This window comes from Pseudophryne corroboree, chromosome 6 (assembly GCF_028390025.1).
Source record: "Pseudophryne corroboree isolate aPseCor3 chromosome 6, aPseCor3.hap2, whole genome shotgun sequence".
NCBI classification, from domain to species: domain Eukaryota; kingdom Metazoa; phylum Chordata; class Amphibia; order Anura; family Myobatrachidae; genus Pseudophryne; species Pseudophryne corroboree.
The window spans coordinates 423,330,878-423,348,229 of NC_086449.1; the positions used below are offsets into that span (position 1 = coordinate 423,330,878).

The following is a 17,352-nucleotide window of genomic DNA, read 5'->3' on the forward strand; positions in this document are numbered from 1 at the left end:
GGCGAAACATTATCACCGTATCTGGCGGAAGTATGTCTCTTGGTGTGAAACCAAGAATGCTCCTACGGAAGATTTCCATCTGGGCCGTTTTCTCCACTTCCTACAGACAGGAGTGGATATGGGCCTGAAGTTAGGCTCTATTAAAGTACAGATTTCGGCCCTATCTATATTCTTTCAGAAGGAATTGGCTTCTCTACCAGAAGTCCAGACTTTTGTAAAGGGAGTGCTGCACATCCAACCTCCTTTTGTGCCCCCAGTGGCACCCTGGGACCTTAACGTGGTGTTACAGTTCCTTAAATCTCACTGGTTTGAGCCCCTTCAAACGGTTGAATTGAAATTTCTCACCTGGAAGGTAGTCATGTTATTGGCCTTGGCATCTGCAAGGCGTGTGTCAGAATTGGCGGCCTTGTCTCACAAGAGCCCCTACTTGATTTTTCATGTGGATAGAGCGGAATTGAGGACTCGTCCTCAATTTCTACCTAAGGTGGTGTCTTCATTTCATATGAACCAACCTATTGTGGTGCCTGTGGCTACGAGTGACTTGGAGGACTCCAAGTCCTTGGATGTAGTCAGGGCCTTAAAAATTTATGTAGCTAGGACAGCTAGAGTGAGGAAAACAGAAGCCCTGTTTGTCCTGTATGCGGCCGACAAGGTTGGCGCACCTGCTTCTAAGCAAACTATTGCTCGCTGGATCTGTAACCCGATTCAGCAGGCTCATTCTATGGCTGGATTGCCGTTACCAAATTCGGTAAAGGCCCATTCCACTAGGAAGGTGGGCTCTTCTTGGGCGGCTGCCCGAGGCGTCTCGGCATTATAGCTTTGCCGAGCAGCTACTGGGTCGGGTTCAAACACTTTTACTAAATTCTACAAGTTTGATACCCTGGCTGACGAGGACCTCGCATTTGCTTAGTCGGTGCTGTAGAGTCATCCGCACTCTCCCGCCCGGTCTGGAGCTTTGGTATAAACCCCATGGTCCTTACGGAGTCCCCAGCATCCTCTAGGATGTAAGAGAAAATAAGATTTTAAACCTACCGGTAAATCTTTTTCTCCTAGCCCGTAGAGGATGCTGGGCGCCCGTCCCAGTGCGGACTACCTCTGCAAGACTTGTTTAGAGTTGTTGCTTACATAAGGGTTATGTTACAGTTGGAATCGGTCTTCGACTGATACTGTTTTTTGTTCATACTGTTAACTGGTTTTGTGTACTCCAGGTTATATGGTATGATTGGTGTGGGCTGGTATGAATCTTGCCCTTAGGTTAACAAAATCCTTTCCTCATATTGTCCATCTCCTCTGGGCACAGTTCTCTAACTGAGGTCTGGAGGAGGGGCATAGAGGGAGGAGCCAGTGCACACCCATACTAAAAGTTCTTTTCTGTCCATGTCTCCTGCGGAGCCCGACTATACCCCATGGTCCTTACGGAGTCCCCAGCATCCTCTACGGACTAGGAGAAAAAGATTTACCGGTAGGTTTAAAATCTTATTTTTTCATTATGTACAGGGTAAGGCAAAATAATTCCCAGATTTCAAAGGTTACCCAAAAAGCATTGTAAATGCTATTCAAAATAATTAATGCATAATCTAAAAGTGCATGGAATATAGTTTTTCCAAATAGTTTTGAATATTTGGTCTGTTTTTGAGGGTTTCTGGAGTGGAGGCCTCTCAGTCTGTGCGAAGAAGCGAGTTCCAGAGTTAGAGCCAGAAAGCTAAAGCTCTTCCCTCAACTCAATTACTGTAGATTCTAGATACTGCTAATAGTCCTTCACCTGTGGATCAAAGTAAGCGGGTGGGGGTGTAAGGAGTCAGAAGCTACTACAAGTATCTTGGACACTGGTCATGTAGGGCTTTGAAAGTCTGTAAGTGAAGAGTAGTGAGCTATCAGGGTTAGTAAAGAGCAAGATGGGCAGTAAGTGGGTAATGAAGAGGGAAATCGCTAGGGAGACAAAAAGGCAGGAATCTGATAAATGTAACAAATCTATATGAAATTCAGTGAGGGAAGAGGGAGCCAATGGAACAACACAACAAAACCAAATGGAATACAAAAAACTACTTTGGGACAGCATAGAGGACAAGAACATGCCCCTGACCCTGGTGGTAGTGTCTAGGTGAGATGTACAGTCAGACATCTGTCAAAGGCCTTAGACCAGTGGTTTCCAAACTTTTTTGAATCACGGCGCCCTAGAATATCAGAATTTTTTTCACGGCACTCCTAGGCCAAAAATTTCTTATTGAGAAATTTAGAAAAATATTACATTAAGTAGATCGCGTTTATATGTCATCCTTAGTGCTGAAACACACTACCCGGCTTTTGCCGGCCGGGAAAAAGCCGGACGGCTTTTTCCCGTGCCGGCATTGTAGTTAACAGTGTGAGGGCTAGGGTCCCTTCACACTGCACGGCCCCGGCCCGGCTGCCGGGTTGCAGCCGGGTCTCACCACTGGAAGGTCCGGCGGCCGGGCGGCCGCCGGGCCGTCTTTGGAGCCAGTAAACCATGTGTGTGAAGGGGAGCTTTCACACACAACGTTTTTTTCTGAAGCCGTGTCTGATGCTGCGCATGCGCACAGCATCACACACGGCTCAAAGCCGTCCTGTGTGACAGACACTGCCGGTTTCTCCCGGATGGCAAAAAGCCGGACAAAGTTTGTCCGGCTTTTTGCCATCCGGGAAAAACCGGAGTGTGTGTTACAGCCCTTAGGGTCAGTTGTGCAGCGAGGGACAAGATTTGCTTCTGTTTGGCCACATATTTTATGACTGGCAGCCACCAGCGCTAGTTTTGCCTATTATATTGACCATGAATAATTTGAATTGATCCTGGACCACCAACCCAGGGCACCCCTGCAAGTGTCCCTAGGCACCCCAGGGAGCCACGGCACACAGTTTGGGAACTTCTGCCTTAGACATTGTACTCTGGAAAAAAGCAGAGGATGAGACGCACTCCTTGGAGAGGGTGGCAGACCTGCATGCAGATGCATCATATTGGGGGCTTTTTCTTGCTTAATGTATTTTTCTGGTTCTTAATTCTGACAGAATGGTGTTGGGTACAACACTTTCTTTTCAGCCAAAGGTGGTGCCCAATTTTAATCTTTTACATTTGTAGTCTGCAATATATAATTTTACATCACTCTGTCACTTCCTGCACCCTTTTCTAAACAAATAATAAACTTAAATAGGGATGTGGCTTCTAGCGCTCTTCAATAAATGAGATATGTATGGAAAAGTGTATGTTTATTAGGCAAAGTGCACACAATACAATGTTTCACTAATTTGTTAGGTCTCGTACATGAAACAAAATATCAATGCGGTTAGCAGTGAAAAATAGTTGATGTTTAAATCGTCCTAATGTATCACAGTTTTACTCTTATTCAGGATAAAATATGGTTGTGATACCATTCTGTAAATGATTATCAGAATGCTAATATCGGTATACAGGGCCGGATCTTGCCCTTGTGGCGCCCCGGGCAAAAATAGGGGCGTGGCTTCGTATGGGGGCGTGGTCAGCTACGCCCCCATTTGTGCCCCCTGTAGCGCAGCTGGAAAAATAAATAAAAATAAATAAAAGTATACTTACAATCCCCGCTCCTGATTCCAGACGACCTCCTCCGCCGGCGCCACTCTTCTCCTGTCCTCGGATGGTTGTGTCTGTTCTCGGATCTATGGGAGAGACGTCATTACGTCTCTCCTATAGCACAGCATAGACACTAGAGGTCAATTATGACCCCTAGTGTCTGTGCCACTATGCTGTGCGGTGCGCGATGACGTCATCGCACACCGCACAGCAAAGGTCCTCTCCATGAAGAGAAACTAGACGCTTAGCGTCTAGTTTCCCTTCATGAAGAGGACCTTTGCTGTGCGATGCGCGATGACGTCATCGCGCACCGCACAGCACAGTCCTCTCCATGAAGGGAAACTAGACGCTTAGCGTCTGGTTCCCTTCAAAGCGGGGGACCAGCGGCGGGCACAGCAGGGGGCACTGCGGGGGGCACAGTGGCGGATCTAGCCATGGTGCGGCGCCTTCCGGAAGGCGGCGCCCCGGGCAAAAGTACTGCTTGCCCGTGGCAAGATCCGCTGCTGTCGATATACTGATATTTGGCACTCCGTGCAGCGGTAACACATACCGGACCCATATACAGTATGTATATTTTTGTAATGATTTGTGTTCTTCTAGATCATTGAATGGATCTGTGAGAGTTTGTCAACATGCACAACATTTGACCCAATACAAGAGTTCATAATTGGTATGCAGTTTTTGCTTGTGTTACTTTATTCCTAAATAACACTATGATAAAACCAAGTAATCTCTCTCTCCTCTCCCTTCTCTCTCTCTGTTAAGTACATACAGATGTGTCCTTCCTCTAGCCTTCATACATAATGAGTCACCGCACACAGTGTGCATGAGAGCCGCCAGTGCTGAGTGTCTTTCCTCCATGAAAATGCATTTTATTCACACCGTTATGCACATAGGATGCAGAAGCAGACTTTGATGATTAAAAGAACATGTAGCATGCCTATGTTCTCTGTGTGACTGCGGCTGTATCTGCATACAGAAGTCTACGGTACAGTGTTTTCCAGGAAAAAATATACTAGACTTTTGACGTTATTAAAATCACTCACAAATAGAAGGGCTGTTTAATGTGACTGCACCAACAATGGGGGAGGACACATCTGTAGGAGCTCATTTAGAGAATGGCACAGGTCTGTTCTGTAGAATAAACTATCATTTTTACTATACATGTGCACAAAAAAATGTGTATAATTTTCCTTTCTCCTGTTTGTCTTGGGAGGCAGAACAGTGGAGGGAAAGGGCGTTTGAACTTAGGCAAATTAAGGTAAGGGCAAGTTTATGTGCTTGCACTTTAGTTATAGGTAGAAACAGCTGCAGGTACGCTTGTCATGCATCATATCTGCTGGTAGTCCTCTACCCCATGAGCAATGACCTGTGTTAATGATTATCATGAAGATGGACCTTTTGCAGTTTGAAAAAAAGAAATAAATACATTGTAAAAACAAAACTAACCTTCTTAGTACAGATAATGAAATGTTTCTGACTCAAGTGTTTCTTAGTGGAAAGAGGTATATACTGTCTCTTGCAAACCCATAGGCAACTAATTAGATATCATCTTCTACACTCAGCTCAACTCCCAAGAAATCCACTTAAAATTAATAACTAGAGCCTATGTCTCTCAAGCACAATGGGTGAACGCTATACTTGATGGACCTGACTATTGTCTGAAATGCAAAAGAGAACAAGTTTCTTTTTCCATGATTTCTCGACCGGTTGTAAAATAACAAGATTCTGGTACAAAATTGTAGTTTTGTTATCCAATCCCTTCACCTTTATTTAGGTGCTGACTTTATAGCCATGTTATGTAACTTTGGCTCCAGGTTGCCTAAATTTCCTCTTGTCTCAACTGCATTTGTCCGCCCATGGTGGTTAGTGGTAGCTACATTGGCTCATAAATTCATCTTGCATAAATGGATCTCCTTTACTTCCCCATTAATGGTAGAGGTTAGGCAATTGCTTTTCAATTTAATGTACATGAATAGAAGTGCAGCATTTCCAGTTCTAGAAACAGGTGTTCTTGCGTTCTGTAAGAAATGGTATCTTATTACATATAGTCTGGCTACGGAAACCCATGCAACTACTGTATATTGAAGGTTTTTGTACCTACTAGTTGGTTGCATTACCGACAGCTAGACTCTTCAGTTTAAAGGTTTAATCAAACTTCCCAATAGGACCAATTCCATAAGGGACAAAATGCTCTGCACCTGGATTTCCCTCTTATTACTTGTACAAGTGCTATCACATGTGCTGAACTAGCTAATTGATAAAAAGAATGGCATTTTACCGGAGGTGATGGCAATCCTAAATTAAGAAGCAAGTCCAGGTGCAGAGCATTTTGTACCTCCTGGAATAGGTCATAATGTTGGGAGGTATGGTTTAATTACTTTTTCACTCTCATATGACCTGTTCTTTGGTTCTTCTTATTCTTCTGATTAGTTTAATTATTATTGTTGCATCTACACCCCACCCCTACTTTTTGTTTTGCCCCCCACCTTTTCCTCCACCTTCCACCCCTCTCTTTAATAGCTTCCATATATTGTTTGGGGAATTTTGGCTGCTTTAATTTTGAGAGTGGTAGTGATCACTGCTCCACTGTCACCTGTGTTTGTATTTTCATTATATTTGTTTCTTTTTTGTGTTTGTTATTACTAATTTGCTGTTCTGTCATAGGGAGGTATCCAATTAGCTGTGATAATGCCGCTGGAAATGAGGAGTTTTCGTAATTTTTATTTTAGCAATGTTTTTTCACCGGTATTCAATTACATTGCCCTGTTTTTTGTCGCGAAAATACATAGAGTCCGCGAATAGCTGCAGACATGTATTTTCACTGAAACGAAATGGATTATAGAGAACTGATCAGTGCGCAAACCAGCAGCTAAAAAAAGTGTTTTTCTCCTATGAGGTTCCTTAAACCCTCACCACAAGTGTAAAGAAAAATAAAATATGGAGATTTTCACTTAACTAGCGCTATATGTGGACTCTTCTTTTATTCCAGGTCATTCCTTCTTAATATCCAGATCAGTTTGGCATATAAAATAGAAGATTTTTTGTATAGTGTAATGCCGTTTTAATTAACAATGACACAATGACATAACACAACAATTAAACAAGGATAAAACAAATGAACTTTGCAACATATATTTTTGGGTCAAAATTATTTAGCCAAATCCCCTAAAGAGGCAAGTGAGGCAATGTGCATTTACCAGAATTATAGGGAACTGTGGTTTAAGACAGTCCCTAACAGCGCATGTGTCCCGTAATGGGTGTTCCGGACCAGGGTTTCCCACCCAAGACGCCAGTGAGGAGGGAGTACTTATCCAGGATACAGCAACAAAGATCCGTGCAGTGGATGGGCTGGTCCGGAACACCCATTACGGGACACATGCGCTGTTAGGGACTGTCTTAAACCACAGTTCCCTATAATTCTGGTAAATGCACATTGCCTCACTTGCCTCTTTAGGGGATTTGGCTAAATAATTTTGACCCAAAAATATATGTTGCAAAGTTCATTTGTTTTATCCTTGTTTAATTGTTGTGTTATGTCATTGTGTCATTGTTAATTAAAACGGCATTACACTATACAAAAAATCTTCTATTTTATATGCCAAACTGATCTGGATATTAAGAAGGAATGACCTGGAATAAAAGAAGAGTCCACATATAGCGCTAGTTAAGTGAAAATCTCCATATTTTATTTTTCTATGTATTTTCACTGCACTTATCGTGGCAAAAATAGTCATTTATCATGGACATGGCTTCGCCTGCTTGAGGCAAGTGAATGTGAACCAATTATTTACTGCGGCTAATTTGATACCCCTCATAAACCTGTTGTTCATAATTGTGAAGACTTTATTCTTCACTATTGGTCATTATTATATACAGTATGTAAATTATTCAGGTCTGTTTATGTATATATACTGGGGGGAAAAAACTAAAACGATAGTTTTCAACAAGTTACATATAAAAGGGTTTCTTTATATAAGTGTACAACTCTTTTTGCAATAAATTGCCAATAAATAACTTGTATTCTGGGGGCAGTGAATATGTATACACCAGCAAATTAACATCTAATATTAATCTTTCAAAAAACAAATTCTTAAAAGAACAAGTTTTCCATTCTGATTCATCCTTTACATGGGTGTCATTTGTTATACAATAATTACTTTATTCGCATTATGCCTTTTTTATAGCTTCTTTGCACAAGAGCCTGAGTTTAGAGACCGTTTATCTGGATAAACTGTTGCCATATACATCAGTGCCTTCTTGGAATAAGGTAAATTGGTGTGAAAATAGCTATATTTTAAGAATAACGGTTTTAGAGATTTTATCGGTGATGACAGTGTGATTTTCTGATGTACCTCATTATTTTCCTAAAATGTATTTACTTTGTAATTTTGTAATGTTTGTTTGTGTCAGTAAAGACTCCAAATTAGATTTGTACTTTTCTATTGTAACATCCTAAAATTAATAGTCACCTTCTGGGCTTTGATATAACCTATTTAACTGAATGCCGAGATTTAGTTTCACTTGATCTTGAAGAAGCTAGTTCATTAATAGATTTAAAATCTCTTTTGTTTTTAGAAATGTCGACCTACATGTCAGCAACGATGTGGCTTGGTTAATAAATGCTATTGCCACATTAACGGCAAGCTCTAGACCCACTTTACAGGGTTGCACGATTTTAATCAAATGATTAAATCAATGATTTAGATCAAATGATTAAATCATGATTTACATCAAAATTTAAAAAAAAACTACAACTTTTGCTTAGAAAGAGAGAGATGTGTAGGTGGGGGCAGTCCTTTTTTATATATATATATTTTTTTTTAGCTCAGTTGGGGAGAATAATGGATGGTGTATAGGAGATTCTACCAAGTATATACTACCAAGTGACGTACGCTGGAATACTATGGCAGACTGTTTGAAGTCCTTTCTGAAAAACTGTCCCATTCGTGTTAGAGTATATGATGAAAACAAAGATGATATCCCACAAGACGTTATTAACAAAGTTAATAACTTTGGTATTAAGCTGAGTGCTGAAGATTATTCGGCTCGACTGAAACCTGTAGCTGTAGCCCTGGATCGTGCACAAAGACGCAATTGCACAGTCAGTGAGGTCATACAAGTGTGGAAGAACCTGTTGGATGATCTTGAAGAGATTGAACTACACAGCAATGTAGTAAAGATGGCAAAGGCAAGAGCTAAAATTGAACTCACAGATGAACACTTGCTGGCTAATCTACTTGATCCTGGTACAAGGGAAAAAAGCTTAGTCCTGCTGAAATTGAGACTGCCATAGAGCATGCTCATGTCAATAATCGTCAAATTATGCCGGTCATCATCAACATTCGTGCATCCATGAAAGCATTTGCACCATATATGTTTGAAGTGGACACTTTACGCCAATGATCTCCACTAGCCTGGTGGATGTCCTACGCAGCTCAGCTTCAGTTACACACATTTCTGTAGTAAATCTTCTGAAGCATGATGTTCACCGCAGTTTTCATCAAGTGCAGGAATTGAAAGGATTTTTTCAACGTACGGTTTTGTACAATCCAAAACACGCAACAGATTGGGAAATGAAAAAGCAGCGAAGCTGGTTGCATGCTACAGAGCCTTTTCTGTTGGGCACAAACGTGAGGACGTGGACAAAGACATGCACATGTTTGACTCAGACTCAAACAACTGATTGAGTGAAATTCAGAGCCTAATTGTACTTCTTGATGCAACTGTTTAGTGTGTATCTATTCTATTACTGTGTTCATTTTGTTACTGAAGGTGTAAACATCTAAAATTAAACAATTTACTTAAAAAAAAAGTTAATTCAAAAAAATCTTATTTAGCTCCCAAAAAATTCTGATTTAAATCAATAAAAACTGATTTAAATCCGATCGGATTTTTTTTTAATCCAATTTTTATGCAACCATGCCACTGTAGCCACTTTTAACTTATAAACACAATCCAAAATTGAATCCATCAATCAGGACATCACCTCCCACCAGACCCTCTTTGCCCCACCCTCTCCCATTCCATCAGTCAGATTTTCTTCTCCCCAGTTTTTTGGGATGAAGTCACGGCACCAATCTGGTTTTCCTCCCTGCCATCTTCACCCTTGATCATATACCCTCCCAACTCCTCTGCTCCCTCTCTCCTATTGTTTGTTGCCATCTTGCCTTTATCTCTCATCAGACACTTTGCATTCAAGCATGCTCTTTTGTATCCCATTCATAAAAAAACTCAACCTTGATTCTAATACTCTAATTACCACCCCATCTCTTTTCTCTCCTTTCCTTCCAACATCCTTGAATGGATTGTCTACAGTTACCCTATCTCTTTTCTTTCCTACGTTTCCTTCCCTGCCTGACCCACTTCAGGCTTTCGTCCTCTCCACTGTACTGAAACTGCCCTCACTAGTAAAGACCTTCTTGGTGCCAAATCCAGTGACCACTTCTGCCTGCTCATTCTCTTTGACCTCTCTACTACTACTTTGCAGCCATTCCCTCACTGGAAACTGCATATAAAGCTCCTCCACACTGCTGGACAAGCCATCCCCCATGGAACCCCCTGCAACACCTGCTGGACCCACTGTAAATGATATCCCGAAAACCATTAAAATCCAGAATCCGAAATGCTACTGGTCCCAAGCATTTCGGATATGATAGTCTCAACCTGTAGCTGAATGATATCACCTCAGTCCATATGAAAATTAAAGTTGACATTGGCTTTAAAATGCTACTTATGTGGGTATTTAGTTATAAAATACGTACTGTAAGTATTAGTTACATGAATGCTGGGAAGGTAGTAAGAAGGCACTCAGGTTGTAGGTCTATGTCTTTCTAAAAGTCACTGAGGCGGGGAAATAAGCCAGGAAAGCAGAAAGAAAAGAAAAGCATTTGTGTATCTGTAACAGCGCGATCTCACATACTGTCAGCAGCATTTTGGAACGATTATTAAATCTGGATGTGGGAGAGGTTTCCCCCCAAAGCACTGCCCGTTATCCTTAATACAGGACTGGCAGTGAGAACTACTGGCTTATTGGTGAGCTCCCTTAGCCATTACAGGGATGGTAGAATATAACGGCATAGTAATTGGTGAGCCCCCTTAGCCATTACAGGGATGGTAGAATATAACGGCATAGTAATTGGTGAGCCCCCTTAGCCATTACAGGGATGGTAGAATATACCTGCATAGTAATTGGTGAGCCCCCTTAGCCATTACAGGGATGGTAGAATATAACGGCATAGTAATTGGTGAGCCCCCTTAGCCGTTACAGGGATGGTAGAATATAACTGCATAGTAATTGGTGAGCCCCCTTAGCCGTTACAGGGATGGTAGAATATAACTGCATAGTAATTGGTGAGCCCCCTTAGCCATTGCAGGGATGGTAGAATATAACGGCATAGTAATTGGTGAGCCCCCTTAGCCATTGCAGGGATGGTAGAATATAACGGCATAGTAATTGGTGAGCCCCCTTAGCCATTGCAGGGATGGTAGAATATAACGGCATAGTAATTGGTGAGCCCCCTTAGCCATTGCAGGGATGGTAGAATATAACGGCATAGTAATTGGTGAGCCCCCTTAGCTATTACAGGGATGGTAGAATATAACTGCATAGTAATTGGTGAGCCCCCGTAGCCATTACAGGGATGGTAGAATATAACCGCATAGTAATTGGTGAGCCCCCTTAGCCATTACAGGGATGGTAGAATATAACCGCATAGTAATTGGTGAGCCCCCTTAGCCATTACAGGGATAGTAGAATATAACGGCATAGTAATTGGTGAGCCCCCTTAGCCATTACAGGGATGGTAGAATATAACCGCATAGTAATTGGTGAGCCCCCTTAGCCATTACAGGGATGGTAGAATATAACCGCATAGTAATTGGTGAGCCCCCTTAGCAATTACAGGGATGGTAGAATATAACCGCATAGTAATTGGTGAGCCCCCTTAGCCATTATAGGGATGGTAGAATATAATTGCATAGTAATTGGTGAGCCCCCTTAGCCATTACAGGGATGGTAGAATATAACTGCATAGTGTCTAGAGCACAGGTTCTCAAACTCGGTCCTCAGGACCCCACACGGTGCATGTTTTGTAGGTATCCTCACAAAATCACAAGTGACATAATTAACTCCACCTGTGGACCTTTTAAAATGTGTCGGTGAGTAATTAATACACCTGTGCACTTGCTGGGTTACCTGCAAAACAGGCACTGTGTGGGGTCCTGAGGACCGAGTTTGAGAACCACTGGTCTAGAGGAGCAGTTGCACAGTTACCCTTTTCAGTAGGGCATATATGTCTTATTATTCTGGATGGAGGAGCCTCATTAGTGCAATTAAGACTGTCTGTTTCTGTTAGGGTCTCCTGCCCTGTGCTGCCACGTCGTCATGGCAACCGGGAGACAAGTGCTAGCGGAGTAACCTGAGCGCAGCTGATACTCCGGTTCGGGTCTTTTGCTGTGCAGTGGTTACAGGCATGGGATCCGGTGCTGGTTTTTGTGCTCACAGTCTGTGAGGTCTGAGGGGGGTGTGGACAGCACCTGCTTTATAAGGCCTCTTCTCAGGTTAAGCAGATGCTGCTGAATCTTTGTTGGTTAGTCAGTTCCTGAAAGTTAGCCAGTACTGTGTAGCTTTGTATTTTGTTGTTGCTTACTGCAAATAGGCCTGGGCATTTGGTACTACACTCTGCCAATCCAGACCTAGCAGTAAGACTGGAGTCAGTCGTTTAGCCTGCTGAGGTTCTTTTGCTATTCTGTGAACCCAGCAGGTTTGTGGCTGTACTTTCAGACCTGCCTGCATAATCCTCTCTCACTGTGCAGGGCGTCCATGTGTCAGTTTAGTGGCAGTAAGCTGAACCTGGGCCCTGCAAGTGAGAATTAGGATTGTGGAGACTCTCCTTGTGTCTATTATTCCATCTCTGACCAAGGAGTTTACTGCCACACCCGTTGGTAACCCTTTAGGGTTTTGCTGTTGCCCTTAGCAACAGCATTTCGGGTTCTCTACGTATTAAAACACAACATCTTGCTTTTTCCATCTGAGCATTTCTAATACTAAGGAGACACCCAGTTTCTTAGCCTCTGGGCTTCTCTGTTCACTCTGTGTTGGTTTTGTTACCCTATCACCTTCTGTGTACGTTATGTCATATTTCCCAGTCTGTCTGTGAGTTCATTTGTTTTGCATCCCTCTCTGTTCAGACACCAGTACATTCCTGCAGGCACTGGTGTGTATAACAGTTCAAACACCAGTACATTCCTGCAGGCACTGGTGTGCATAACAGTTTCCTAACTGAATATGTATAAAAGATTTCTTTGACATGTGTAAATATTCTGCGGTAGGGAAGAAAATAATTTTATTTTGTCCAGTTCGTCTATATTGCTATGTATAGCATTCACTGATCGCATCCTGCTTACTGCTTTCTCAAATATGATAGGCCAAAAATCATTATAGGACTTCAAACACATTGTGAGAGGTGCACAACTACACACAATATAGTACTTGCTAAACTTTCAGACTCTGCCCATAATGTGACAAGACAACTGAGCAGAGACCTCAAAATATAAAGCAAAATGCTATACTGATATATATAGTCATGTCATAATATAAAGTATCAGTAGGAATGTATCAATAAATTGTACTTCACAATCTATTCTGGCACAAGCCAAATAAAGCCACACACTCCATTCATTTGTATAGGGATACTTTGACCATGTATGGTTTTTAAAAGAATAATAGATTGACAAAGAAATATCAAATGTTTTCATACACGGAAAACATTCTATGTGTCTGTCCACAAGTGCATAATATTAATCCACTGCTTTTGTGTTTTTGTTAATCATGTATATGAAGAACATAGATGGTGTGACATGTACAACAGACATTACAGATATGCCTATCCTGAAGGTAAGGCCTTAACTATTGGTATCACTGCATGATCAGAGTGTCTGATACCTTAAGACCACCACACATAAATTAATATCATCCAATATGAATATCTATCTGGTCCACACAAGCTGATAGTGCTCATCTTCTTGACAGATTTATCAACAGGCTTTTTAATTAGCCAATTGATTTCCTTTGGCTTTTTACCATATATTTTATTTATTGGACAGCTTCTGGTGTAGTGTGTGTGGGCCAGCATTAGGTATAGTGTCTGAAGTAGTAGGAAGTGGGAAGAATTTTTTCATGTCAGGTGTTTGAATGTATCAAATAACCTTGTGCCCTCGGCATGTACCAAACAGAAAAGGGTTCAGGTTTTTCAAGTATGATTTTAATGTGTGATTTTACAAAAGGAAAATAGACAAAGTTTGGGCCCCTTACTAAGACGGTGTGGTGTTTAATTGTGCTTTTATTTACTTATGCATACCTCCCAACATTGAGGGTCAGGGGTTGGGGCTGAAATGCCGTCGGTTGTGATGCCGGCAGCGAGAATACCGACCAGTGGTTAGAATCCCGACAGGGGTTGGGTAATTATGCTAACCCTATCCCTCCCTTATCGCAGCCTAACACTAACCATCCTTGGTGGTGCCTAAACCTACATCCACTCCCCCTTCCTGCAGCCTAAACCTAACCTCCATCACACCCCACCACCCACGGCTTACCTCTCCAGCGGTCCGGCAGCCACTCGTTCTGGATTTGATCTCATTCGGGTGGCGGCGCCGGCATTCCGAGCAGTGTCTGGATTCCTACATCAGTATTTTGACTGCCAGGATCCCAGGGTCGGGACATTTTACGTGCGAGTGTGAAAAGTGGGCAGTCTTCATGATGCGTGAGGCCACTACCCCTGTGGTGCACATTTTGGGGGTATGACTGCCTATCATGCCCCCTTTCTGTGCCTGCGTGACCCTGCATTGCTGGCTCCTTCATGTGCACTGCGCTGGAAGCCCAGACTTGGACTTCCAGGAACAGTTACACTGAATATAAAAAAGTTTTTTTATATTTTGTGTTTTGTTTTTATTTAAATTGAGTTTTAAAATATAATATTTCTCTAACGTCCTAGTGGATGCTGGGGACTCCGTAAGGACCATGGGGAATAGACGGGCTCCGCAGGAGACTGGGCACTCTAAGAAAGATTTAGTACTACTGGTGTGCACTGGCTCCTCCGTCTATGCCCCTCCTCCAGACCTCCGTTAGAATCTGTGCCCGGACAGAGCTGGGTGCATTTTAGTGAGCTCTCCTGAGCTTGCTAATAAGAAAGTATTTTAGTTAGTTTTTTTATTTTCAGAGAGCTTCTGCTGGCAACAGACTCTCTGCTACGTGGGACTGAGGGGAGAGAAGCAAACCTACTAACTGCGGCTATGTTGCGCTTCTTAGGCTACTGGACACCATTAGCTCCAGAGGGATCGAACACAGGAACCTAACCTTGGTCGTCCGTTCCCGGAGCCGCGCCGCCGTCCCCCTCGCAGAGCCAGAAGACAGAAGCCGGCGGGTTGATGCAAGAAGACGTCAAAATCAGCGGCAGAAGATGCCTGTCTTCATATGAGGTAGCGCACAGCACTGCAGCTGTGCGCCATTGCGCCCACACTAACCCACACACTCCGGTCACTGTAGGGAGCAGGGGGGGGGCGCCCTGGGCAGCAATTAAGTACCTCCTGGCAAAAGCAGCATATATACAGTTGGACACTGTAATATGCATGAGACCCCGCCATTAATTTTACACAAAATCGCGGGAAAGAAGCCCGCCGCTGAGGGGGCGGGGCCTTCTTCCTCAGCACTCACCAGCGCCATTTTCTCTCCACAGCTCCGCTGAGAGGAAGCTCCCCAGGCTCTCCCCTGCAGACTCAATGTAGAAAGAGGGTAAAAAGAGAGGGGGGGGGGCACATAAATTTAGCGCATTAATCATATATATAGCAGCTACTGGGTAAACACTAAGTTACTGTGTGATTCCTGGGTCATATAGAGCTGGGGTGTGTGCTGGCATACTCTCTCTCTGTCTCTCCAAAAGGCCTTGTGGGGGTCCTGTCCTCATATAGAGCATCCCCTGTGTGTGTGGTGTGTCGGTACGCGTGTGTCGACATGTTTGACGAAGAGGGCTATGTGGAGGCAGAGCAAGTGCAGATGAATGACGTGTCTCCGCCGACGGCGCCGACACCTGATTGGATGGATATGTGGAAGGTGTTAAATGATAATGTAAACTCCTTGCATAAAAGGTTGGATAAAGCTGATGCCTTGGGACAGTCGGGGTCTCAGCCCATGCCTGATCCTACAGCGCAGAGGCCGTCAGGGTCTCAGAAGCGCCTACTATCCAAAATTGTTGACACAGATATCGACACGGATTCTGACTCCAATGTCGATGACGATGATGCAAAATTGCAGCCTAAAATGGCTAAAGCCATCCGCTACATGATTATAGCAATGAAGGATGTATTGCACATATCAGAGGTAAACCCTGTCCCTGACAAGAGGGTTTATATGTATGGGGAGAAAAAGCAAGAGGTGACTTTTCCCCCTTCACATGAGTTAAATGAATTATGTGAAAAAGCGTGGGATTCCCCCGATAGGAAAGTGCTGATTTCCAAAAGGTTACTTATGGCGTACCCTTTCCCGCCAACGGACAGGATGCGCTGGGAATCCTCCCCTAGGGTAGATAAAGCTCTGACACGCTTATCTAAGAAGGTGGCCCTGCCGTCACAGGATATGGCCGCCCAAAAGGATCCTGCAGATAGGAAGCAGGAAAGTATCCTGAAGTCTGTTTATACACATTCAGGTACTCTACTGAGGCCGGCAATTGCGTCGGCCTGGATGTGTAGTGCTGTAGCAGCATGGACAGATAATCTGTCTGAGGAACTGGATACCTTAGACAAGGATACCATTTTACTGACCCTGGGGCATATAAAAGACGCTGTCCTATATATATGAGGGATGCCCAGAGGGACATTTGCCTACTGGGCTCTAGAATAAATGCAATGTCTATTTCTGCCAGAAGGGTCCTGTGGACTCGGCAATGGATAGGTGATGCCGACGCCAAAAAGCACATGGAGGTTTTACCTTACAAGGGTGAGGAATTGTTTGGGGACGGTCTCTCGGACCTAGTTTCCACAGCTACAGCTGGGAAGTCAAATTTTTTGCCATATATTCCCTCACAGCCTAAGAAAGCACCGTATTACCAAATGCAGTCCTTTCGATCACAAAGAAGCAAGAAGGTCAGAGGTGCGTCCTTTCTTGCCAGAGGCAGGGGTAGAGGAAAGAAGCTGCATCATACAGCTAGTTCCCAGGAACAGAAGTCCTCCCCGGCTTCCACTAAATCCACCGCATGACGCTGGGGCTCCGCAGGAGCCAGGAGCGGTGGGGGCGCGTCTCCGAAATTTCAGCCACCAGTGGGTTCACTCACAGGTGGATCCCTGGGCTATACAGATTGTGTCTCAGGGATACAAGCTGGAATTCGAAGTGATGCCCCCTCACCGTTACCTCAAATCGGCCCTGCCAGCTTCCCCTATGGAACGGGAAGTAGTGTTAGCGGCAATTCACAAGTTATATCTCCAGCAGGTGGTGGTAAAGGTTCCCCTCCTTCAACAAGGAAGAGGATACTATTCCACAATGTTTGTGGTACCGAAACCGGACGGTTCGGTCAGACCCATATTGAATTTAAAGTCCCTGAACATTTATCTGAAAAGATTCAAGTTCAAAATGGAATCGCTCAGAGCGGTCATTGCAAGCCTGGAAGAGGGGGATTTTATGGTGTCTCTGGACATCAAGGATGCTTACTTGCATGTCCCCATTTATCCACCTCATCAGGAGTACCTCAGATTTGTGGTACAGGACTGTCATTACCAATTCCAGACGTTGCCGTTTCGGCTCT

The 17,352-nt window shown here is 43.5% G+C and overlaps 1 protein-coding gene across 4 annotated transcripts in view; it reads left to right on the forward strand.

Moving 5' to 3' along the window:
* The window catches only part of GSAP (gamma-secretase activating protein), a 233,463-nt gene that overhangs the window by 163,379 nt on the left and 52,732 nt on the right, over positions 1 to 17,352 (forward strand). For 3 of the 4 annotated variants that reach the window (XM_063926992.1, XM_063926990.1, XM_063926991.1), the window contains 3 exons: positions 4,160 to 4,229; positions 7,747 to 7,829; positions 13,404 to 13,457. In XM_063926992.1, the coding sequence (XP_063783062.1) occupies positions 4,160 to 4,229; positions 7,747 to 7,829; positions 13,404 to 13,457 (207 nt within the window). The remainder of the gene's footprint in view (positions 1 to 4,159; positions 4,230 to 7,746; positions 7,830 to 13,403; positions 13,458 to 17,352) is intronic. The other variant, XM_063926993.1, reaches the window with a different exon arrangement.